At 48.1% G+C, this 24,919-nt stretch overlaps 6 protein-coding genes across 7 annotated transcripts; 4 read left to right on the forward strand and 2 right to left on the reverse strand.

Annotated features, from left to right (window-relative positions):
• The first annotated feature begins 2,213 nt into the window (after nucleotides 1-2,213).
• On the forward strand, nucleotides 2,214-7,072 carry LOC112895579 (chorismate mutase 3, chloroplastic-like). Its single transcript, XM_025963541.1, has 6 exons — nucleotides 2,214-2,583; nucleotides 4,580-4,793; nucleotides 4,880-4,966; nucleotides 5,723-5,866; nucleotides 6,298-6,390; nucleotides 6,530-7,072. Exons 1-6 carry the CDS (start codon nucleotides 2,420-2,422, stop codon nucleotides 6,761-6,763), a joined length of 936 nt encoding a protein of 311 aa, XP_025819326.1. The 5' UTR covers nucleotides 2,214-2,419; the 3' UTR covers nucleotides 6,764-7,072.
• A 1,344-nt stretch (nucleotides 7,073-8,416) lies between these two features.
• Nucleotides 8,417-9,170, forward strand: LOC112895766 (lamin-like protein). The gene is made up of 2 exons (XM_025963757.1): nucleotides 8,417-8,650; nucleotides 8,735-9,170. The coding sequence occupies exons 1-2, from the start codon at nucleotides 8,482-8,484 to the stop codon at nucleotides 9,073-9,075; spliced, it is 510 nt and encodes a 169-aa protein (XP_025819542.1). The 5' UTR covers nucleotides 8,417-8,481; the 3' UTR covers nucleotides 9,076-9,170.
• A 355-nt stretch (nucleotides 9,171-9,525) lies between these two features.
• Nucleotides 9,526-12,982, reverse strand: LOC112891579. Of its 2 annotated transcripts, XR_003228574.1 has the most exons (8): nucleotides 12,598-12,982; nucleotides 12,320-12,431; nucleotides 12,000-12,159; nucleotides 11,511-11,659; nucleotides 11,265-11,416; nucleotides 10,387-10,501; nucleotides 9,963-10,289; nucleotides 9,526-9,868 (listed from the first exon to the last, which is right to left on the reverse strand). XR_003228574.1 is itself a non-coding variant. In XM_025958476.1 (7 exons), exons 1-7 carry the CDS (start codon nucleotides 12,921-12,923, stop codon nucleotides 10,152-10,154), a joined length of 1,152 nt encoding a protein of 383 aa, XP_025814261.1. In that variant the 5' UTR covers nucleotides 12,924-12,982; the 3' UTR covers nucleotides 9,526-10,151. The 2 variants fall into 2 exon arrangements, 1 of the variants encoding a protein (XP_025814261.1); XM_025958476.1 differs by having other exon boundaries at nucleotides 9,526-10,289.
• A 1,256-nt stretch (nucleotides 12,983-14,238) lies between these two features.
• On the reverse strand, nucleotides 14,239-14,971 carry LOC112891580. Its single transcript, XM_025958477.1, has one exon. It carries the CDS (start codon nucleotides 14,789-14,791, stop codon nucleotides 14,429-14,431), a length of 363 nt encoding a protein of 120 aa, XP_025814262.1. The 5' UTR covers nucleotides 14,792-14,971; the 3' UTR covers nucleotides 14,239-14,428.
• Nucleotides 14,972-20,205: 5,234 nt separating this feature from the next.
• Nucleotides 20,206-22,790, forward strand: LOC112893615 (glutathione S-transferase 1). The gene is made up of 3 exons (XM_025961039.1): nucleotides 20,206-20,491; nucleotides 21,449-21,497; nucleotides 22,051-22,790. The coding sequence occupies exons 1-3, from the start codon at nucleotides 20,342-20,344 to the stop codon at nucleotides 22,494-22,496; spliced, it is 645 nt and encodes a 214-aa protein (XP_025816824.1). The 5' UTR covers nucleotides 20,206-20,341; the 3' UTR covers nucleotides 22,497-22,790.
• A 580-nt stretch (nucleotides 22,791-23,370) lies between these two features.
• Nucleotides 23,371-24,879, forward strand: LOC112891826 (PLASMODESMATA CALLOSE-BINDING PROTEIN 3-like). The gene is made up of 4 exons (XM_025958802.1): nucleotides 23,371-23,652; nucleotides 23,945-24,187; nucleotides 24,294-24,327; nucleotides 24,441-24,879. Exons 1-4 carry the CDS (start codon nucleotides 23,598-23,600, stop codon nucleotides 24,667-24,669), a joined length of 561 nt encoding a protein of 186 aa, XP_025814587.1. The 5' UTR covers nucleotides 23,371-23,597; the 3' UTR covers nucleotides 24,670-24,879.
• The last annotated feature ends 40 nt before the right edge of the window (nucleotides 24,880-24,919 follow it).

A 24,919-nucleotide genomic window follows, 5' to 3' on the forward strand; every position in this document is an offset into this window, starting at 1 on the left:
GTATTTTAAGAAATTTTGCAAAGCTCGATCCAAGTTTATTTATATTTATAAAAACAAATAATTTGGTAAAGAAACAATATAAATAAAGTAGTGATAATCTTTTCCATGTCAAAATTACAGCTGGTGCGATGTGAAAAATTTTAACCAGAAGGCGCGAAATTGGAGTAAAAGACTAGACAGATCTCGGCTCAAAGTTTTGCAAACTAATCATGTAAATGCCCGTACGTCCAACAGAACCCCAAAACAATAATATAACCTATTTAGACCTTGTTTGGATTCGGTATAGCTAAATTTTAGTCCTATCACACCGGATGTTTAGTTGCTAATTAGGAGTATTAAATGTAAATTAATGATAAAACTAATTGCATAACCTCTAGGCTAATTCGCGACGAACTATTAAACCTAATTAATTCATAGGTTCATCTCGCAAATTAGTCTTAGACTTTTGCAATTAATTTTATAATTAGCTTATGTTTAGTCCTCCTAATTAGTTTCTAAATATACTATGATATGACTAAACTTTAGCCCTTGAAATTCAATTGCGAATATGGACTACTACAGAAAATTTTCGAGTTTGGCCACCCACGTGTAACATAAGGCCTGATTTACATTTATACCTACAATCAATGAAGCCATCCTTGAGAGAAGCTACAGCTGCCTTGCTTTTTACGTTACGGTTACGCCGTCGACAAATGTAAAAGCAAAAGAAAAAGCAAATGAATCCCTATAAATGTTCTGTGTACAGTTATCAGATATCATCTCTTTTTTATTTACTGTCTTATTGATAATTGTGCATATGTCGTGCTGGCAACTTCTGTGAAGTTTAGAATAATTTTTCGCGAAGGCTTCACATGCAGTTGTTCGGACTCTCTTCTTTCGTGGAAACAACAGATTCCGTTTGAGTGCTTGTGCAAGCGTTTGTTTTGGGAAACGATTCCAGGGGGTTGCCGTTGTTGATGATAAAATACAGTCGAGATTCTTTTCAAAAAAATAACACGGTCAAGATGCTACCGAAAACTCGAGCACATTTCTCTGTGCCTGCCAAGATGGAGCGCCGAAACGTCGCCGATTCCTTTTTCTTTTTCTATTTCACGCGACCGCTGGGTCGGTCTTCGTGCTACGAAAGATACCCTTGCAACGATTTTAAAATGTGGTTGCAGCTCCATATTTTACCGTTTGGTGACTTACCGCCCAGAACGCATGGCATCGGCCATCAGGATCAGGTGACGAGCCAAGTAGCACATCCCGAATTCTAAACTGCAGTGAATGACGCGGTCAACGTTCGCAGACAGTGCAAGTGTGCAACCTAGTGGCTCCTTGTTTGGGACATGTGATTTCCCTGATTCTTATGGGAATTGAGCTGCCAACCCAAAATTAAAAAAAAAACTACAATACTCTACAAATAAAGTTTATAGTTTTTACTTAGATCCAAGTGCTAATGGATGAAGGTGTTAAATTTTAGCACTAGCTCATCCAAATGGAAATGCGAATAGAGTGGGCTAAATTCTAACCAAGATTTAAAATATTTAGCATGTGTATAAATACTAGACCCTAAACCGTGAGCCTCACATCTAACGTTCTGGTTACTGCTCCAAAGTATCCCGAGATTAGAAAGTCTAGGAGCCAGCGTCCTCTGTTAAATGGCAGAGGCACACCCCGGCCGTCAAATGCCCGGAAATGGTGTAAACTCTCCTCCGAGAGTAATTCGCAAAAGACAATACTCCGGAGCACGCGCCTAGAAAGAAAAAATAGAAATGGCTAAATTGCCAGTATCCAGTCTGGCCCCGGGCCACCGCTCCAGACACGCGATGCGTGCACTGTGCACACACACCACAACAACCCACGCAGACCACGACCCACCGTGCCGTCCTGGCAATGGCATGGCCACGACCACCAGCCCACCCGGCAACGCCACGCACCACCGCCGAGCAGACCCCACACCTGACACCTCCGTTGAACCTCACCGAACACGGGCGCGCTCGATCGAGACCAACCAACCCCCCTCGCCAGACGCCAGCTAGCTCCGCCGCAAACCGGGACGGGACGGGCGGGCACGTCCGCGCACCCCACCCGACCCGACCCGACCCGACCAACCCCGTCGCGCCGCGCCCGTCCCCGCGACGCTTTCCACGCTCCCCGTCCAAGCCGTCCTCCTGGCCTCCTCCCCCCTCTACCGGCTCGGCCGTCTCCCCCTCCCACTCCCAAGTCCCACCAACTTCTCCTCTTCGAGTCCAACCATCCCCTCTCGAACACCCCCCGCACCACCCGGCCGCCCCCCGCCTACAAATAAATTCCCCGGCATTTCCAGGCCTCCCACCCTCTCTCTTCCTCCTGCCTCCCGCCCTCTTCCTGCTGCAGTCCTGCCTCCCGCGAGCGCGCCGAATTCCAGGTGCTCGTGGCTGGGAGGTAGGTGCCGACGATGGAGTTCAAGGTGGCCGCCAAGGCCGCGGCGGCGTCGCTCGCGCCCACGCCCGCGAACCAGGGAGCGCAGGGCAGGAGCCGCGTCAGCTTCGTCTCCGGCCCAGCGCCGACCAGGACCAAGGCGCTCTGCGCGGCCAGCAACTCCGCGACCCCCGTGGCCAAGTACGTACTAATTGGGCTCCTCCTAGCTAGAAATCGTTGGGTGTCACGAACGAGTGCTGCGCTTGGTTCCGTGGGGGTGTTTGTAGGCTTGTGCTTGCGCGTGTGGGGGTTGGCTGTAGTGCGGTGATTTCCTGTGAATATCCTGGAATCGGGTTTGGATGTGGTGTAGCAATTGGGAGAGTTGGTGGTCTAGCGTTTCCGTTTCTGAGATTGGTGCTTCTGAATCCGACCATACATGCTTTAGATACTGATTGCATGATTTCAGGTGTCCAATTTGTGGGTGTTTTGCGGTGATTGTATCGGCAATTCCTGGCTGTTTGCAGTGATTTTATTTGGCAGTTTTTTGGCTGTTTTGCAGTCCACAATGGCCGAGGACGTACTAATTGGGTTCGTTCTAGCTGGAAATCGCGTGGTGTAACGAACGGCTGTTGCGCTTGGTTCCGTGTGGGGTTTGTAGGTTTCTGCTTGCGCGTGTGGTGCTGGCTGTAGTGCGGTGATTTCCTGTGATGATCCTGGAACCGGGTTTGGATTTGTGCTGTAGCAATTAGGAGAGTTGGTGGTCTCGCGTTTCCGTTTCTGTCTTTCTGAGATTAGTCCTTCTGAATCCGACCATATTTGCTTTAGATACTGATTGCATTATTTCAGCCATCCAATTTGTGGCTGTTTCTCGGTGATTGTATTGGCAATTTCTGGCTGCTTTCGCCGTGATTTTATTTGGCAATTTTTTGGCTGTTTTGCGAACCACCGTGGCCAAGTACGTACTAATTGGGTTCGTTCTAGCTGGAAATCGCTTGTTGTAACGAACCGCTGTTGCGCTTGGTTCCGTGGGGGTTTTTGTGGATTTGCGCCTGCGCGTGTGGTGCTGGCTGCAGTGCGGTAATTTCCTGTGATGATCCTGGAATCGGGTTTGGATTTGTGTTGTGGCAATTGGGAGAGTTGGTGGTCTCGCGTTTCCGTTTCTGAGATTACTCCTTCGGAATGCGACCATATATGCTTTAGATACTGATTGCATGATTTCAGGCATCCAATTTATGGCTGAATTGCGGTTGTATTGGCGATTTCTGATTGTTTTTGCGGCAATTTTATTTGTCAATTTGTGGCTGTTTTGCGCCACCATGCCAAGTGCGTACTAATTGGGTTCGTTCCAGCTGGAAATCGCTTGAGGTAACGAACAATTGTTGCGCTTGGTTCCATGGGGGCTTGCTGTAATGTGGTAATTTCCTTTGGTGATCCTGGAACTGGATTTGGATTTGCGTTGGTTATCAATTGGGGGAGTTGGTGGTCTAGCATTTCCGTTTCTGAGAGTACTCCTCCTGAATCCGACTGTCTCTGTTTCAGATATTGATTGCATGAATTCAGGCTTCCGATTTGTGGCTGTTTTGTGGTGATTGAATTGGCGATTTGTGGCTGTTTAGCAGTGATTGAATTGGTAATTTGTGGCTGTTTGGCGGTCATTGGATTGATCTCCTAGAAGTTGGGGAAGTCCTTGTTGAATTATCTCCTAAGAACACAGATTTTATTATTGTGTAAAAAATGGACATGGTGTTGATATCCTGTGAGGTTGAATTATTTGGTGGTAGAGTTGTCTTGGAAGTCACTTACTTGAGCCAAAAGTGTGCTGTAGCCTGTAGGCATTACATGTTTACATTGTTGTAACTAAACCGTGGAAATTTTCAGCTATGTTGTTTGTCACTTTCACCAATAATAGGTCTGGAGACTTGGTTGTATAGTGTTAATAGTGTACTTTGATGACTCATATGTTGTAGTTTCTTTGTGATGAAGGTCTGTTGAATTTTTGTGAAACTATTCCAGAAACGTAAGTTGAATCTTGAGGAGGGAATTCACATGGAGCACTATGGATGTTAACTTTGTTGCTTTTTGCAGAAAGACTTGAAACTCTTATGTTATCCTTGAATGCTTTCTTTTTACGACAGCCAGTTTTAGCTATACAGAAGGAACTGATCATTCTTTTTTCTTAATGTTGCACTTTTGTTAGGGAAGAGAGGGTTGATCGAAGTGAAATATTGACATTGGATAGCATCAGGCAGACTTTGATTAGACTAGAAGACAGCATCATCTTCGGCCTCTTGGAGAGAGCCCAGTACCGCTACAACGCTGATACATATGATAGCAACTCTTTCCACATGGATGGTTTTGAAGGATCTTTGGTTGAATACATAGTTAGAGAAACTGAAAAGCTCCATGCCCAGGTGAATCCATTTGGATTTTTTTTAAACAAAAACAGTTGATCATGACTTGCAAAAGAATAAAATATGCTAACGTTTTTTTAACATAGGTTGGAAGATACAAGAGCCCAGATGAGCACCCATTCTTTCCAGAAGATCTGCCTGAGCCAAGGTTGCCACCTATGCAATATCCAACGGTATGCTTGTTCTTGGATCTCAATTGCTTCTCTTGATGAGTTTTGTAGTTTCCTCATCAGTATAAGAAATGTAGCCCACTATTGGCAAGCTAATACATCATTTTCTTCATATAGATAGATAAATTAACTTTGTTTTTTGTTACAGTTGTTTAGCACCTGACGTAAAAGGCCTGTACAGCTCATATATTTAGCAATGCTTGACTAGTGAACAACATATAGGCAGTGTGATAGAATCAGTATTGTAAATGCCACAGATCTTAGATACAAAAGACTGAAAAAGTTATCTGTTTGCTAAGATACTCTACCTCTCCAATATATCATGGAATGAGCTGTATAGCTCTTTGTTTGTATTGCATTGAGTTGAAATAAGCAGAGAGGTCTCTCTTTTTTTTCCTTATTAGCTCCAAAAATGATGTCCTTGCATTTTTTACATGTGCCCTTTTGACTTTGAATAAATGCAAAGAGAGCTCCTACGGAACCTTAGGTGGAGCAGAGGTGAAAGTAGCATTGTATGTTTTATTCATTAATGATTACTTAGCATTTTGCTTCAATTCAGTCATCGGATGGTATGACCTGCATGAATCTTGTTGTACTGTGCAAGCACTGCCATAGTGTCATCACAATCCATCTGCTATATGAAACATCTGTTTATGCTGCATTTAGTGTGTTATCTATTGCAAGACTCATAGTGTGTATTTCCATGAACTTCTTCCAAGATTTCAGATGGATTAATATTTCGCTCTTATCCTTTCATAGGTTTTGCATCCCATTGCTGATTCTATCAATATCAACAAAAAGATCTGGAAACTGTATTTCGATGAGCTTCTTCCAAGATTGGCGAAAGAAGGAAGTGATGGTAACTATGGATCCAGTGCTCTTTGTGACACGTCATGCTTGCAGGTACAGCTTATGTTCTTGTCAAATCCTCTTACTCCACTTTACAGCTGATATTTATATTGAATCCTCTTACTCCACTTTACTGCTGATACTTATGTCAAATCCTCTTGCTTGTGTTAAAAGACTTGTCTTTATGTCAACAGCTGAACACAAGCAAGTACTTTGGGTCCACATCTGCTTGTGTTCCAGTCAACTAGTTTACTGTGAAAACTCCTTTTTAACTCTGCTGTAGTTTTCATTCGGTACAAAGAATATATTTTAGCAAACAAAGTCAAACCCCATCTTCAAGTATCAATCCATGCAAGGTCTTTCTATTGCCGTAATTTCTTGAGATGTCATTTTCATAGTATTGAGCTGATGTTCACTGGTGACTTGTGCAATTTTGCATTTGTATAGTTTGGTGCTTATTCTTTGTTCATTGTTTTATCATTCAGGCACTCTCTAAAAGAATCCACTATGGGAAGTTTGTGGCAGAGGCCAAGTTTCAGGAGTCACCAGAAGCTTACAAGCCTGCCATAAGAGCTCAGGTCTGTGCTTCTGCTTCTCGCTAATATGTCTGCTACTACTATGTCAATTTTTTTTGTTTTACTTGCGAGTTTCAGATCAAATACGATAATTCAATTCCTTTGCAAACAACTCATTTGTCTATTTCTTGTCATGTTTCAGGACCCTGTTCAACTCATGCAGCTTCTCACATACGAGACGGTGGAGCGTGCTATCGAGCATAGGGTTGAAGCCAAGGCCAAGATCTTCGGGCAAGAGGTGAACATCGGTGCTGAGGACAAGGGCGCCCCACCGGTGTACAAGATCAACCCCAGCTTGGTCGCCGGACTGTACAGGAGAATCATGCCGCTAACCAAGGAGGTTCAGGTCGCGTACTTGCTTAGGCGGCTGGATTGAGTGCGCTTATACTGCTCTGAACTCCCAGATTCGAACTTCCTGGCGTTAGAAATTACTTGAAGCCAGAACGTCAGTAGGTATCTCACTTTTGGGGACTGGTCGGAGAACATACCGTGGGTGGAGTTGTGGCAGGAACATGCAGAAACATCATGTGGAGTTGTCGCGTACTCGCATGTGCATGTAGGGAGTACTGTTAAAAGACTTGAATGCTGTATGCGATGCTGGGTCACCTTCGTTGGTGGGTACCCTTGTGAAACCGGATGCCGAATGGCCGAACCATCTACAGTATCTCAGAATTATGATGATCTTCGTTGGTTCCCTTTTCTTCTTCCTTTACGCGTTGGTTTTTCTTCTTCTTTTGCGTTGGTTCCAAATTTTCTTCTTCTTTTTTTGCGTTGGTTCCAAAATTCGGCAGTCTTGTGGACTCTTGGAGTTTTTTGTTTTGTTTAATCAAGCTGGTTTCCCGTAGCACGCAATGGGTTCAGCAGAATCCGGATTTAGTCTTTTTCAAAAAAATTAATCCGGATTTAGTCCTTTTTTTAAAAAAATCCGGATTTAGCTGCGCGGTATGCTCTATGCCCCACAAATTGTTTCAGGTGCCGAGCTGTGACATTTGAATGAAGATCAGTGTCACGAATGCTGGCTGCCCTGGTGGTCGGTCTCCTGAATCAAGATGATGTCTGGTGCGAGATCCTTCGGCAGGCGGCCCTCCATGCACCCAACCGCGTGCCAAAACGATGCTTTTGCGGTTTGCGCCACCCCAGGTCCCTCTCATTTTCAGTAGATGCCGCATGAAGGAATGCCACGTACATTGGAGATGGAACCAAGAAATGTTTTCGAAAAACTTCTCAATAATTTTTTTTGTAAAAACCTTTTCCCCCAGAATTTGACATGCTTTCACAATTCCTTTAAATGGAAAGGAGACTCAGGCAGAAGAAAACTACTACTGTGTTGAAAACAAAAACGGATGGTTGGAATGTAGCGCATGTTTTAAATAGTCGGATTGCACCGCGGTCTTGATCATAGTGGCCAATGCTACAGTGGATGCACCTTATCCATAGTTTGGAGCAAGAGTTTGTTTGAATGAGCTAAAATTAAATGCTAAACTTTAACACCTATTTTTGAGTCTTGCCTAAAATAGCACATCTTATTAGCACTGATATTTGATGAGCTAGTGTTAAACTTTAGCATTTTTGGATATAGCACTTGGATCCATGGATCCAACACCCCCTAGATCTCTGCTCCACTGTCCAAGTTTAGGAGTTCGCTGAAACAAAATTTGAACCAGAGGACGGAGTCGCGTCGAAGAAACACGGGGTTTGATCGCGCAGACGTCATGTGCGGACCCCAGGCCCACAGGTCACGCGAAATGCACTTACCATGAACCCAGAGCAAAACCTCTGTGTTCTTGCTGCATACGGTTTCCTCTGTCGACCTAGCGGTATCATGCACACCGGCTGAATACCGCTACCGCCTACCAGATAACAGCCTGGCCGCTACCGACTTCAGAAATGCATGTACGAGTACATGCTTTGCATCCAATGCAGTAAAACAAATTCCGTCTTCTTTCTTTTTACGCGAAAACCAGTTCAGAAGGAAAATGAACGCACATCGATTCCACTCCATAAATGCCCGTTCCAATTCCCGAATTCCACATTTCCACCCGGCCGCCGCCGCCGCCGCCCCCTGTCCCGCTCTCTACATCTCGTCCTCCTGAAATGGCGACGTCGCCGCGCCTCCTCCTCGCGGTGCTGCTACTCTTCGCGTCGGCGGCGGCCCCCTCCGTCGCGGTAAAGTTAGTCGTCGGCGGCGGCAAGCACTGGGCACCCAACGTCAACTACACCGACTGGGCGGATGGGCACGAGTTCCACGTCGGCGACTGGCTCGGTATCATTCTCTCCCTCGCACAGGCTCAGAACGCTTTGATGCCGAAGACGCCCGTGCGCTGAACCTTGCTCTGCGTCGATGCAGAATTCGACTACGAGAAGGACAGGTACGACGTGGTCCAGGTGAACGAGACGGCGTACAAGACGTGCGACGGCAGCAGCCCGATCCTCAGCTACAGCCGCGGCCGCAACTTCGTCTTCCGCCTCAACACCACGGGCCGGTTCTACTTCATCTGCAGCCGCGGCTACTGCTGGAACGGCATGAAGGTGTCCGTGCTCGTCCGGCCCACGCCGCCGCCACCGGCCGTGGCGCCGTCGTCGTCCCGCGCATCGCGCGCCCGCGCCGCGGCCGGGGTCTGGCGGTGGGCGGCTCTCACTGCCTTGGTGGGCGTGGCGGTGCTGGCGCCGTTGCCGTTCCGGGTGTGAACACTGGGAGTTCGGCGCAAGCACCGGGGGTTCGGCGCGGGGCCTTCCTGACTGACATGGTCTACAGCTGTTTGCTACCGTGCTACCCTTTTTTCGCAGCCTAACGTAGTCGTGTTGGAAGGAAATATCAATAATCGAGAAAAAAAATGAGCCATGGTGAACTGTCAAGGTGGTTTATTTAGACGAATTTTGCATGATCTGATCCTGCGCTGCCAGTAGCCACACACGCATACAGCACAGCAGATTTGCAGCACCCTCATGGCTTTTGTGGTTTGGCAGCACATCACCTGGGAACCAACCATACACTGGACTTTTGAAGCTTGGGCATCAAGCCAACACAAGTAACGATCTAGCAGGAATACGACACAACTACGTTAACTGTGAAATAAACAAGAATGCATACAAAACTGTGGTTTAATGCGTGATAACCACAAGTTTAAAATTCTATGGTGACTGAACCATCACTCCATTATAAAATTCCAAAAAGAACGTGCAATTTTGGAGCCTAAACCAAAGGGAGGCTCCCCACGCGAACATATTTGTACAAATTATAAAGCTATTTGGTATAAGCTTTCTTTACATCAGGTCCAGTTGCCAGCTGCTGCCTGCTGGTCTCAGCCTTGCCAAAAATTGGACTTAGCAGTCCTACAAAAATATTAAAAGCTGGCACATGCCGCTCTGACATTAATTCTGAAAGGAAAGCTAGTACTGTGTCTAAATTTGAAAACCCTGGCAGCCCTGAAATCCATTGGGCATGGGAAAATTGAGCGAACTTCTTTTCGTTAGAAATGAACTGGAATCAAAGGATTAAAAAAACTCAGAGATGCAATGCTCACAAGGTCAGAGTACCCAAGGAAGGTAACCTATCATAGGAAGTAGGAGCATACCCAACTTGCTTTCAGCTAAGGTTAGAGATCAAAAGGGGTGGAGTGTCAGAAAAGAGGAGAGCCTGGAGTCTTTCTTTCCATTCCTTCTTTTAGAACAGGAGAGGCTGGAGTTAGCATAACAGAATGATGGGTTCAGGTTGTTAGGTGAGGGTGGATAAGTGTGTCATAGATCTGTTGGATAGAGAGCCCTCAAGAGATCATGTTGGAGTCCTTGATAATTTCGTATAGTGAGATGGCAATCTCAATAGTCAGTAGTATTATGACACCCCACTCCAGCAGATCTGACCGTCTATTTTGGAGGACTTCTTGAAGAAAATGGATGTTGTGCTGTTACAATAATAAATTAATAGCATAAATGCAAACTCAGAAAGAAAAAAAGAAACAGTTTTTGCACTATAGAGGAATTCGTACACAAGGCACTTACCTCCACAAATTTCAGTTTGAAGTCGAGGCTTCCAAAACGCTGATTCAGTTCATATTCTTCCCGAAGATACTCCAGAATTTGTGCATAATTTGCATTTTTCCAGGCAATTTCTGACCTGGGGAAAATCATGTTGTTAAATGACAGAAGGTACATGTTCCCAGAAGCAAAATTGCGGGCCTGTTCGTTTCCCACTCTCTAAACTTTAGACCCATCACATCAAAGAGAATCTTGCTATTTAGAACTATTAAATAAAATCTGTTTATAAAATTTTTTGCACAGCTGTGTGCTAATTCGCGAGACAAATTTAATGAGCCTAATTAATCCATAATTTGCCACAGTGATGCTACAGTAATTATTCGCTAATCATGGACTAATATACCTCATTAGATTCGTCTCGCGAATTAGCACTAGGGTTCTGCAATTAGTTTTGTAATTAGACTTTATTTAATACTTCTAAATGATAAGATTCTCTTTGATGTGACCCCTCTAAACTTTAAACTTTAGGTACCCGGAAACGAACACACCCTGCATTTAGAAAAAGCAACCAGCAAGTCAAAGCAGAAACACAGGGTGAGTGCAACAGAGCCAACAAAAATATGATATGATCTGGGAATGGCAAGCACAATGCTTTTTAAAAACAGTGAGTATGGTGACATAGTAATGTCTAATCTCTAAGTATGATGATCAAAATTATCGATCTTTACTCAAAGCACTGGAACAAATTCCAAACTAACAGCATAAATCCCATGTGAATAGCAAATTCCCTCACATGGGATCAATATATTCTTCCGTCCATAAAATATTTAACTTCACACATGTCTTATAGGAGATAGGGCCAACCTAAAAATGAATATAGTGCTTGAGGGTTCAAGACATACCTGTCAAAAAGACCAAGTCTGATGATGACATCCGCAAGATTGGAATTAGCCTTGCCCACAAGTTGAAAGAGCTTCTTTCTTTGCATGGTGAAGTTGCCAGTCTTCTCCATAACACGATTAATTTCAGTGAATTCCTCAACCATATCATCAACCTATCAAAATTGGTGTTTAAGTTTAGAACTTTTAGACAGCTTTTAATGACACAGACGCCATGCAAAAGATCATTAACTCTGCTCATTTCAATACCTGCCGGATATAATGATCAAGGGCAATACTTTGACCAAGAACACTTGAAATTATGCGAATCCCATCTGTGTCTAAACTTTTAAGAACTATATAATCAAGACCTCCTTTCATCCATGTTGTCAACGATGGTTTCTCAACCACGGCATAATCTGTTCATTGCAAAATAGATGTCATTAATCTGATACATATTTTACTCTACACCTATATCTTTGCGAAGAATTAAGCAGGGCAGTTCTAGGGCTGTACAACAAAGCACCATTGCAGTCTCAGAAAAAGTGAAGCAGTGGCAACTTATTTCAGTGAAAAACACGCATCTAAAGCACATCCTAGGCATGCACTGACTCTCTTTAAGTTGAGTTCTATGACATGTATGGAACATCATCTTTGAACATCACATGAGAGAGAAAAGGGAGACAGCTAAAAAGCAATAAACAGGACTCGATTTAGCAGATAATATATATGAACAGGAAGTGAATTGCATGGACATACCATCTTTTCTCATTTCTGGAAGCCATCCTGAAGCATGTTTCCTAATTATATCAAGATAATATTCAGCTTCATGATCAGCAATGTTGAAAAGCACAGCAGAACCATATTGGAAAACGACCACATAGCGATAGCAAAATCTGTTGTCCTTCACTCCAATCTCCTGCATAAGTATCAACCAAAATCACAAGGAAATCAATTTTTGCAGAATAGGCCAATGTCACAACAGCATGTCTAACGGTTGACCAATTATGCCTGAGATTAGTTAATTTGAGATTTCACCAGGCCCTCTAACAAAGTGATGCTAAGCTGCAATCACTAACCATAATCTCGGGCGGGAATTCAGAGTACCGAAGTGCAATGTAGTTGAGCGTACGGGTCGATGGAGGTACGATATCACTCCCGTGTTCCGCTTGCATGCTCTTCAGATCAATGCTGCCACAAAGAGGAGGAAAAATCAAATGAAACCCCATCATTTAAGTTCATTGCGCCTATGGGGCTTGTGCAGCCTTCCAAACATCACAGTTGCACACAAAGTTTCCTAGCAGATAAATCGTCAAACACCTAAGGAGCAAGCGTGGGCGCGATGCGGCGTGCTTACCTGGTGGAGAGGAAGTAGGCCTTGACGGGGATGTAGCGCGCCGGGCCGTCGTCCTCCTCCTCATGCGGTCGCGTGGGCGCCGGGGCCGACTCGGTCGCCGCACGAATCCAGTCCCAGTACGCCGAGCCGCCGAGGCCAGAGTCGCGGGCCTCGTGGGGCGCGACGGCCGCGACCGCCGAGGCCGACGAGAAGAGCCTCGAGAAGGGCGAGCCGTGGGCGGCAGTGGCGTTGGGCCCACGCGCCAGAGGATGACCTGGTGGTGGTGCTTGTGGCGGCGGCGGCGCGAGGAGGCGGCGGAGACGGCAGCACGCGCGCAGCCGCCCCATCAGGCAGGCGAGTGGGCCAGTTGCAGCTGCAGCCGCCAAGCTTCGCGACTTCGCCAACCGCGCTCGCTCTGGAGAGGAAGCAAATGGGGCGGGACCCAGCGCGCAGGGGGAAGGCCCGTACCGCAAGAACCGGGGGGCCGTTTCATTTCGCTTGATGGGTTGGGCCACGGCCCGTAGGTGATAATCTGGACCAGGCGGAATCTTTTTTTTCTTTTTCCTTTTAAAAATAGAAAGCAACCCTAAACTCCTTTCAGATTTATGCAAATTTCAAACTTGAAGCCACCCACCCTCGAGTGTTCTAAATTCCTAACGCTGCCATGTCTTTTGCACGAATCCCAGCGCTTATCAGGATAAGGCAGTAGGAATACGGTGCATTTTCCACAAATGGAGTTTGGATGAGCGCAGTTTTGCACCCCCTGCTGCAGTGAAGTGGTTTCTGAACACCAGTTCAGTTCGGTTTATTGCACAGCAGCCTTTTCCTGACTGACTTGACTGACTGGAGCTGGAAAGTGCTGACCCTAGTACACCTGACTAAATGACACCACGATTCAGCCATTGGCCTCATTTTATGACCAAACTTATGGAAGTGTCGAACTGTCGACCATGGCCTGTCCAGCTGATCTCATGGTTTGGCTAGCTGAACAACACATTAATAGCCTGCCTGAAAAAGTCACCAAAACGGACGAACGGCCGTAACTGCAAGTTGAATCAGATCTCTACAACCCTGTTTACGTTTTCAGAAAGAAAGCATCTCTTCCACTTTATAGTGATGAAACTTGCCCTAACTACACTACCAGCAAATTTTGAATCAAATCTCTGCTATCTTTAAACATTAAAAATCTAGACGTTCCCTATCCACAGCTCAACTGCGAGAACTGAATCGAAGGAATGTAATTGCTGCAACACGGAGTTGGTAAAATGGCCGAGAGAAGTTATTTCTTCTTCTCTTTTTTTCATCACAGGAACTCAGGAAGAGCCGGACCACATTAACCAGCAGTACTCCACTGTCGGAATCAGCAGGGAACAGTGCTCGCCTTTGCAGCAACAGTGAAACTAAACGAAACGGGAAGAGAATCTCACATGCCCCATGAGCGTGTAAGAGTCTAAGATCGGGCGTTAGATATCGACATGAAACTTAACCTTTTCCGGCAATCTTGCGACAAGAGCCAACGCTTGCATGAACAAGAACTTGAAGGACAAATCTATCAACTATATAAATAGATATAGTACTACAAGGTACATTCACTACAAACTAACAAAAGAAAGCAGCCAATCTACCCGTCTTCATCATCAATGAAATGGAGTGCATGCTAGTATTAATATTGGATCTACTGTAACAATGAAGATCCGAGTATGTTGCATAGGTGCATCATCCTCCATTGTCAATCCTTTCCAAGCAATGGCAATGCAAGCTAGCGATGCAAGAATCCTCGGGGAGAGGGGAAAAAAAGAAAGGAAATGTAGCTAGCAAGAAAAACTAACGGCCTCGCGCGTGCGTGGCCCGATCAGTTGTGCAGCCTGTTGGGCCCGCTCGGCACGAGCCGCTTGGACACGCCGTAGCGCGGGTCGATCTCCTCGCCGTCGCGGCTGGGGGGCGGCATCGGCAGGTGGTGCCAGCCGCCGCCGCCGCCGCCGCGGCGGCGCCTGGCGTGCAGCTGCTTGCACCACGGGAGGGGCCGCCCGCGCTGCTGCTCGCAGAGGCTGGCGAGGAAAGCCTCGTCGGGCTGCAACGCCGCCGGCGCCCTTGCCGTCAAGGCCTTCTCCGGGGTTGTCGTCTCCTTCGGCGACACGGTGACGACGGCCGACGAGGCCACGAGGATGGAGGCCAGGAAAAGTAGGCAGACGCAATACGAAGGCTTCATCATCATTGGCGCTATCTATCTCCTTGTATGGGGGGAGGCTCCCTTTGGCAGGCTCCACGGGCGGCTCCAAAATCGGAGCCCTGCAGCTTCGGATCCCCAGAAAAAACGCTCTCTGGAGCACTTTGCGGGGGCAGAGCTAGAAAACGTGGCTCCGTCCGGTTCCACCTCACCCTTTGTCAACGGTGCCCCCAGGTGCCCGCGGCACAGCAGCGAGAGGAGGGCGGCGGTCAGGGTGGGGTGCAGGCGGCCGGCGGCACGGGCTGGAGCAGGCGGCCGGCGCGGGGCGGAACGTGTGGCCAGGGCGGGGTAGAGGCGGCCCGTGGCATTGGCTGAAGCGCGCGGCCGGGGTGGGGTGGAGACGGCCGGTGGCGCGGGTCAGAGCACGCGACCGGAGTGGGACGGAGGGCCGGAGCGGGGGGGAGGGGGAGGAGGGGCAGGGCAGTGGCCACGGCAGCTCTCTTTCTCGCCAAAACCTAGCAGTGGTGGTGGCATAAATCCCCTCCGGCGGCCGACGGCTTCAGCACGCAGGGAGGCCACTTCGAGCGGCGAAATCGATGGATCCACTCAAGAGTAGCCTGATGCAGGCGTTGGAGGCGCAGCAGCGGGTCAGGGTGCGGCGCCGGGGCTAGGCGCGGTGGGTCACGGTGCGGCGGGGCGGGGCGCGGCGGGTCATGAAGCGGTGGGGCCGGGCGCGGCGGCAGGGCTGGGCGCGTCTGCCGGGCAGGGCGCGGCGGCCGGCCTGGGCGCGCCGGCCTGGCAAGGCATGGCGGCGGGGCTGGGCGCGACGGAGTGGCTCGCTAGCATGCTAGCAGCATAAACGGTGCCGGCTTCGACATCCATCGGGAACCAGACTACGGTAGGAGAAGAATCGGCCGAAGAAACTGTTTTTTTAGAATTACTCTATTAGGATAACAAGACAATGATTATGATTATTAGGTAACTAATATTTCTGTTTATTTATTTATTTTTATATTAATTGAAAATATTAACTGAGTGCAAATATAAATATAGGCCCATAGACATGTCAACTAGCCAAGAGCATATTGGATATTTAACATATTCAATTCATTAAATAAACAGGGTGAAACCAATTTGCCAAACGTTTTTCAAAACAGTTTCAGCTTCACCGAAGAAGCGCTCGAGACAAAACCGGAGCCGGAACCGTTTTTAAACAGCCGGAGCCGAGCGGCATGAAACGGAGACGAGCGGAACGACCGCCGGCAGAGCTAAGTTTCAGTTGACCGGCTTCGCATCGATCGCGTACATGTGTGTACCCAACTTGCTATTTTTGCGCGGCTTATCTACCTTTTTTTTTTGCGGATTATTTTTGAGCTGTTCGACCATATCAAAACGCCCCTCGTAGTACGGAGGCAAACTTATCACATGCGAACTCATGGCCCCGAAATCTAATCGTTCACAAAACTCAGTGTACTGCCTTCGATTCGGCCCATGGGCTTAAGTCGGTTCATTTCCGGGTTTCAGAAAAAAATAATTAGGTTCATTTCATCATTTGTACCGCCTAGGTGAAATTCGCTGACACTTTTTACCGGTAGTAGTAGCTGCTGTAGTAAACTTTTTGCCCTGATTTTTACGTGAAACTGTACGGTGGCAGTGTTACTATCCAAGACAATTGTCACAGTGTAGGAATTGCTCTGCTCTCCACCGGGCCCTGTTCCATCCAGTGGACCGGGACTAGGTGCCCCTCTCTTTTTCCCTGCCGAAGTTGCATTTGGTTCTATGTTCATCTCGATCTCGCAGTCAGAAATTGATCGGTAGAACTCGCGCCATCTTTAAATAAAAAATGTTCTTCATCCTAGCTATCACCTTCAGTACCTGCCCTGCCTTAATACGTCCAGGTACTTCTGCCTTTCGGGTCTTCAGTCAACTATAAGCTTCCGCCTTTACTCGTGGTTGTAGTTTAGGGGCTGTTTGGAGTGCCGCCTAACCCGCCACGGCGCGCCACACTTTTTCCGCCGCAGGTGTGGCGGTCGTTTTGAGCGCCACAAGTTAGGCTGGCCGTGGCGGGTTAGACGGGACTCCAAACAACCCCTTAATTTGTGCCCGTGCGTGTGTTCAAACTCGCTGCTTTCTTCCACAAGTACCGCCCAATAAAGTCACAAGTGCATTACTACTAGTCACGTCGACTGCGTGGTTTTTTGAGGTCGCGAAATGGACGGAGCGGGTTGCAAGCTCGTTTTGTCCCCTTCACGCACTCCGGTGCGTCGCGCTCCTCTTCCCGAAATCGCGAGCGGTGACGCTAGCTGCTAGAGGGGCTGAACAGGCCAACTGGATGTCTGGAGATGTCGTCAGGATATTGCTTGGTTTGGCTTCGTCCCATGACAACAAATGTTCGGAGCGCATCGTCGGCGTTCGCTGCACGGCCGGTGCGCCTCTGACCCGATCGGTCGATTAAGCTAGCGTCTATCATGGTACGGAGTAGTATAATATAGTAGTCTGCTAGCTTATGCTTTAAGCATTATGGCATTCCATTCACTATAAAAAATAATTTGCACGGACGTCCGCTTTTTTAGACAGGTCACAAGGTAATCCCCTCCTGCAAATAGAGCACGTTAGCATTGGACCTGTCCTTTAGAGGCGTATTTTTAGAGCAGGTAACGTCATCACCAAACTTTGCAAATGGGCATCATTTTCAAGAGCGAGTGATGGCATCACCCACTCCTAAATATAGTATTTCTAGGGACGGGTGACGTCACCACCTGTCTCTGGAAATGGTGGCATTTTTAAAAGTAGATGATGGAGTCATCCGTCCTTACAAATGTATTTTTGGGATGGGTTGACCCGCCCCTAAAAATAGTTTCACATAAAAAAATTCATAACTTTTTGATATTTTTTTGGATGAAGTCAAACTTTATACCAAAATTGTAGAGAATGACGAGATTTAAAACTTTGTACTTTATAACTTTTTCATTTAAGGTCATTTAATGGTCAAAAAATTATTATGAATATACATATGGTTATGACTATATAGTATTTTATACAAATCAAGTCATACTTTAAGATTTGAACAATCTTAACGTTTATATACACTGAAATATATTTGGTATATTTTTTATCTATAGTTTACAATAATTATAGTGTAGAAATTTCACTTTTTTATTTATTTTATTACATGGAAAGATTTAAATGAATTTTTAATAAAGTTGAAAAATACTTTTAGGGACGGATGGTGGCGTCGTCCGCCCGTAGAACGTATTTCTAGGGGCGGGTGACGCCATCACCCGCCCCTACAAATAGTCCCGCGAAAAAAATCATAACCTTATTTCGGATGAAGTCAAACTTTATACCAAAATTGTAAAGATTAACGAGATTTACAATTTATTTATTTTGTAGTTGATAACTTTTTCACTTAAGGTCATCTAATAGTTCAAAAAATTATTATAAGTTGTCTACTAGCTATGACTATGCAGTATCTCATATAACCCAAATCATACTTTAGGTTTTCCACAATCTTAACATTTATCTATACTGAAATATACTTAGTATATTTTTTTGTATCTACATTTCACAGTAGTTATAGCGTAGAAGTTTCACCTTTTTTATTTGTTTTGCTATGATTTAAATGAAATTTGGAATGAAGTAGAAAAATATTTTTAAGGCTTGATGGTGGTATCACCCACTCCTACAAATGATGGCGTCACCTGCCTCTAGAGCCATCCCCGCTGCTCCCCGATCCCATGTCATCGATCCGTGCCTCCTCGCCCCCCGCCAATCGTGCGTTGCCGTGGCCTCTGCACAATCCGCATGTTTTCTTCTCTTTCCCTTTGATCCCCTACCTTCCTCTCTCGATCCTCTCCTCTCTCGCCGTGTCGCCCCTCCCTTCTTTCCCCACCGCCCTCCCTTCGGTTCCTCCTCTCCTTCCCCCGCCGGCCTTCCCTCTCCCGCTTGGCGGAGTCACGACGGCTCGAGAGGGGCTGCGACGGTGCGGATCGAGCCGCTCCTCCCTCTTCGCCACCTCAACTTCTCTCTCCCGCCATCCGGAGCCATGACGGCACAAGGGGGGCCGCGGCGGCGCGGCGCGGCGCGAGGGGGACAATAGCGTGCAGGACGACCGACGTGGGGCCTCCGCGGCGTGCGGAGCTGCCGGTGCGGGGGAGCTGACAGGAGTAGCGGCACGGGGAAGCAGTGGTGGTGCAGTACGAGAGAGGGAGGTAGATGTGGCAGCGGAGGCTCGATCCAGCGGCGGGAGGCGGCGGCGGCGAGCGCACGGGTGGATTCGTCGGCGAGTGAGCGTATGGGCGGATTCCGGCGGCAAGCGCACGAGCGGTGGTGATGCTCTCCATCCCGGCGGCACGCCTCAAGTCAGCGCGGGGGAGCAACGGCGGCTGCCAATGCGGGGGAGCTACAGCTGCCTGCTGCGAGGAGTAATCCGTCTCTAAAAATTTATTTTCAGGAGCGGATAACGCGTGGGTGCCTGGAAACAGCATCGGTAGCTGTGAGAAGCAGAGCCCGATTTACCGCTGCTGTTTTTCAGTCCGAACTTCACTGTACTGTACTCGATTGGCGGTGCTTCCGTGGATCGATGCCAAAGCGCGACGTGCGCATGCTTTTCCCTCTCCTTCTCTCTCTTTGGCCAGGTGCTGATTTAAACAAGTAAAAAGAAAAAAAGAAAGAAAAAAGAAATCGTTATCCTGAATTCTAATTAGGCACTTTGTCTGCTTGTTCGCGTACCAGCCACTGTTAGGTGGGCAGCGTCTTCATCACGAACAAGAAGATGCATGCGACATCGAGTGGCCAACATCGAGCGGGTGAACAGCAAAAAGGGGTTCATGCCGCTTTCACAACAGCGTGGCTTATGGCGACGCCGACCGACGCGCTCGAAGCAAGCATACGAGATTATGCTCGTTTTCGAAGGTTTATTTTACACCGGGACAGGTAGTAGCAGAGATCTGGAACGCCCAACCCTGAGCTAGTCCATTCTCCGCTTTGTTCCCTATGTGCGGTCACGCCGGCCACGTGGTAGGTCAGTATCGTTTTGTTCCCTATAGGGTCGTACGAGAAGTTCGTTGCGCTTGCACCGAGTCCAATCGCGCCTTGCCGATGCTCCTCCGTCCTATACTCCTATTGCACACAGTGCGCAGGTGCTCGCGATGTTTCACCGAACATCTCGTACCGGCTCTAGCGTTTTCCTCCGGGTTGTTTAGCTGTCTAGTTCTCATGGAAGGTTTCGGAAGTGAGCTGCGGGCATGCGAATCTCGACGCCTCGGCGCCGCACCGAGCGTAATCGCTTGCGTCTCCGGTGCCGGGCGAGGTGGAAAAAGGAAAAGAATTCGTACGAAAGCGAAAAGGAAGCATCTAGACGTGCGGGGCCATTGACCAACGGGGCCGCCGCACCTACCCACCCGCTCCCACTCCCCTCAACAGCCACACCCGCTGCGCCCTCCCAGCCGGTCGCCCGCCTATTAAACGGGGGCCAGGCCCGGAGCGCCACTTTGCGCAGCGAGATCGACGCGGAGAGAATCCCAAAGGCCAGAGGGGGAGGGGGGAAGAAGAAGAACCGAGGGTGGGGAGGGAAGCGCCGGAGAGGAAGGCGAGATCATGGCTCCGATGAAGCTGTACGGCTCGACGATGTCGTGGAACGTGACGAGGTGCGCGGTGGCTCTGGAGGAGGCCGGGTCCGACTACGAGATCGTGCCCATCAACTTCGCCACCGCCGAGCACAAGAGCCCCGAGCACCTCGCCCGCAACGTACGTATCTTCCCCGGCCCCTTTTTTTTCCGTTTTTTTTCCGCCTGGTAAATACAACGGCGGTGCTCCGTTCGGTGCTGACGGTCGCTATCGTCGATGGGTTATCTGGAGAGATTTTTTTCCTCTCGCAGTCTCGTCGGGGTTTTAGGAATTAGGATTCAAGGCTAGGGTTTGGGTGGGGGAGTTGGGGATTCAAGATTTAGGAGATTTTAGGCGGTTTACCGCATTCTTCCGTCTCCAATTCCAGCACCCACCACTGACGCCACTCACGTCTCACCATGTGGTGCAAGTATGTGCGCAAATGTAACTTTTACACCCTTGACCATAGGCAAGATTTGGGCTGTACGAAGTGGATTGAAATTCCCTTATACTCGATTTGGGCTAATAAGAATGTCAAGGTTATTCGCTGCTCGTCTAGTTCGCCCCTCCTTAGCCTGTTCCAATTGTTCTTCCCTTGGTTTGATTCACGTGCTGGATTGTTGTTCATATGATTTGATCAAGTGCTAGCTAGCAAGGGAGAGAAAGGACAATGGGAATTTCATATCTGAGGGGTTTAAAGCTGAGAAATTGATGACTATTTTGGAAAGGTCATCGAGCTTGTAACTGATTTAATATGCAGGATGTCTAAAATCCTATAAGTCTGAAAATTTGTTAGGTGCGCAATTGTGCATTCTCTTTAAACCGTTTCAAGAAGTAAAGTACATGGTAACAACTCCTTTTGTGTACTTCTCAACAATTATACTTCTGACATAAAAGCTAAAATATTTTGAATATATGTATGTTTTGAGCTTGTTTACGATAAACGATGTAGCATGTATCACCTACCAGAAATTCAACATGATGTACACAGTCATAAGCTAATTGGAAATTTTAACTGGCGAGTATGTAATGTACTAAAACATCTGATTTTTTGGAACTCTGTCCCAACTCTTAACACCATTGTCCGTTTCTCTGCAGCCATTTGGTCAGGTTCCAGCTTTGCAAGATGGTGACTTGTACGTCTGGGGTATGATTCTATCTCTTGGCAATCATTTTGAGTTGTTTCTAGTACATTGTTGTTGTCGCTATTTCGTTTATTGTTGGTACTTTTACCTGTTTCATAACATATGACGAGGTTAGCAAGGTATCTCAGCTTTTCCTAGCACATCGGTTGTTCAGAATCCTCCACTAAAGGAAACCAACAACTTTCATACATTTGTAACACGGCATGATGAAATATATTCAGCCTGATTGCAAAATGTCATTGTGCTGTAGGAACTACTTAGGTGGCTTGGTTATCTTGTGCTTCAATTTTTTTTTTACACCAGTCCAATGATGAAGATTTTTATATTTATATGTTGCCAATAAAAATTAAATTGAAAGGGACCCAACTCCTTGACTTTCAATTGACTTGTTCTGGCTCACCTTGTCCAATGAAAGAAGTGATATAATTTTCTTTCTACTTATCACTTTCAGAGAGGTTTTAGTCTTTTAGACAGTCGAATGCTCCTGTAGAATCCTTTTTTATCTACCAATGATGTTAATTTTTCTAACTTTATTATTATTCCCCCCTCTATCAGAATCGCGTGCAATTTGCAAGTATGCAGCCCGTAAAAACAAGCCCGAGCTGTTGAAGGAAGGCAATCTTGAGGAGTCAGCAATGGTGGATGTCTGGATGGAGGTGGAGGCCAACCAGTACACCTCTGTGCTGAACCCCATCCTCTTCCAGTGCCTCATCAGTCCTATGCTTGGGGGATCCACTGACCAGAAGGTTGTCGAGGAGAACCTTGAGAAGCTGAAGAAGGTGCTGGAGGTGTACGAGGCGCGCCTGACCAAGTACAAGTACCTGGCTGGAGACTTCCTCAGCCTTGCTGACCTTAACCATGTCTCCGCCACCCTGTGCTTGTTTGCAACACCCCATGCGTCGGTGCTTGATGGGTACCCCCATGTGAAGGCCTGGTGGTCTAGCCTGATGGAGAGGCCATCTGTTCAGAAGGTTGCAGCTCTGATGAAGCCATCTGCTTGAAGAGGTTGTCCTAGCGCAGGCGGTGCTTGGAATAAGCTGTGCTGTCTTCTGTTTCGGTGTTTGCTTGTTCAGGTTCTGTGCTGTTATGATGTGCCTTCTATGTTGAATGTTCGTGCTTTGTGCTAGGATGCTTGTGATCCGGTCTTGAATTGTACTGAAATGAGCATTCGCGTGCTCTTGTCTGGGAACGTTATGATAATAAGCTCTTTTAGGTGCCTGGAGCTAGACGATTTCTCATTTGTGTCTTCAGTGCTGGTAACTGGTCAGGTTTGCAGTTTGCTGCTATCATGTCAATTCCGTTGTTGTGCATGGTCCAATTGGTGCCAACTCTAGATGGTTCAGTCGATATGCCCTTCTAAAAATATGGTGATGTATGTTTAGCAACATGGAGCAGCTTGCTGCTTTGCTTGAAAGACATTGTTATACAGCCGCGGAAACTGAAGTTAATGGATGGAAGGTCTCCCTCGCGGTTTACGAAGTTTTGAGGAGCAGAATCTGTTGAGAAGTACTACGAACGTAATCTTGACATAATACAACTCCAACCCTGTCACTGTTGCGGGATCTGCATCAGATCTTGCAGGTATACATGAGCAGATTGCGGATGCATCCATCTTTTCCTTTTCATCTTCCACGAAAGAAAGCATCCGTAGTATATGCTCAAACAACTCCGTTTCTCCAAAGAGAAGCCAATATGTGTACACAGTTTTGCTTCCCCCAAAGAGGAGATAAAAAGCTCCACACTAATGGCCTCGAGCCATCTGGCCAGCACTAGCAGTCGGCCACATCAGAGCACGCAAAGCAGCTTTGCGTGGTGACTTTACTTTGGAGCACGATGGCCTGTAATAATCCCGCCCCAAAGCAGCCGGAAAAACAGCCGTCCGCGAACGCCGACGGGGCAGGCGCAGCTCCGTCCAAAGCGCGACAGCCTGCAGGATGGCCGAAACGCGCAGAAAAATGGACACGGCCGTCAGAGACTACCAATAAATGGAGTCTCACGCCACTCCCCGCTCAACTACTGCAACTAGCACGACGCTGAAACCAGCGGCGACGAGCTAGAGAGAGAGCTCCCCGTCAGGTGTCCGGAACATCCTCCACGCTCTGATGGCGAATCCGGTGTTCGTGCTGCTCTTGCTGGCCATGGCGTTCAGAGGATCAGGTGAGACAGACATCTCGCTTTCATCTTCGGCTACCTGCACATTCCTGATTCCTTCCACAAGTTGCACACGTCGCTGAGCTTGTAGAAACATCAGGCATCAACTAGAGGTATCCCGTATCCTTGTCAGTACTCAGCACTGTCAAGACGTGGTCGCCCAATCAGACAACCTGCAACCTCATTGTCCACCCATTCATTTCATGTCCCTATCGATCGATCGATCGATGAAGCTCGTTTACCAGTATGCAAAACATCGATAAGCTTCGTGCGTGTCCCGTGTGTGGCATGGATGCAGACGGCTCGTGGTGCGTGTGCCGGCCGGACGCGACGGACACGGCGCTGCAGAAGACGCTGGACTACGCGTGCGGGCACGGCGCGGACTGCGCCGCCGTGCTCCCGACGGGCCCGTGCTACAGCCCCACCTCGGTGCGCGCGCACTGCTCCTACGCCGCCAACAGCTACTTCCAGCGGAACAGCCAGGCCAACGGCGCCACCTGCGACTTCGGCGGCACCGCCAACCTCACCGACACGGACCCGAGTAACCCACACGCTCCGATCCCCTTCCCCTTCCTCGCCGTCACACGGCTGACCTCGCAGCATCTTCCGGTCGTGCCTAACAACTATATTTTGCTGCCGGTTTGCAGGCTCCGGAACCTGCAAATACCCTGCGACTCCGAGGTACGTAGGGTTCGTTGTCGTGGCGATCGTGCCGTGCTCGCTAGCTGTTGGAAACAAATCGCACGGGACTGACGTGTTCTTCTGCTCTCGGTTCCGTTGCGCGTGGGATGCAGCGAGGCAGGGACAAGCGGCAACGCGACCGGCACCGGCACGGGCGCGTCCTCTCCAGGCTCCGCGAGCAACCCGGCGACGACGCCCAGCACGGGAGGGAGCTTCACGACACCGGTCGGCGCGTTCGGCCCCGTGCCCAGCACCGTCAGCGCCGCCACCGCCGCCGCGTTCGCTGGCCGCCACGTTCTCCTCCTCGCCGTCGTCTCCGTCCTGGCGTTCCTGGCGCGCTAAGTTACAGACTTGCTGGATCACAACACAAGGCGCCCGAGCGACGTCAGGAAGGGTGCATCCTCCGTAATCCTCCGGCGCGCACGAGGGCTTTGGTGTCAGAGTGGGGGGCTTTGGATATTGTTCGTTTTTCTCTTATCATGTTTCTCGCGATTTTCTTCTGTTTTGGATATGAATATGAACCGAATTTGGTTGCTTCACTTGAACTCCAAATTCTGTTGCGTTTCACCACTCGAGTCATCGTTCGTACTGA

The sequence above is a fragment of the Panicum hallii genome, chromosome 5 (genome assembly GCF_002211085.1).
Source record: "Panicum hallii strain FIL2 chromosome 5, PHallii_v3.1, whole genome shotgun sequence".
NCBI lineage: Eukaryota > Viridiplantae > Streptophyta > Magnoliopsida > Poales > Poaceae > Panicum > Panicum hallii.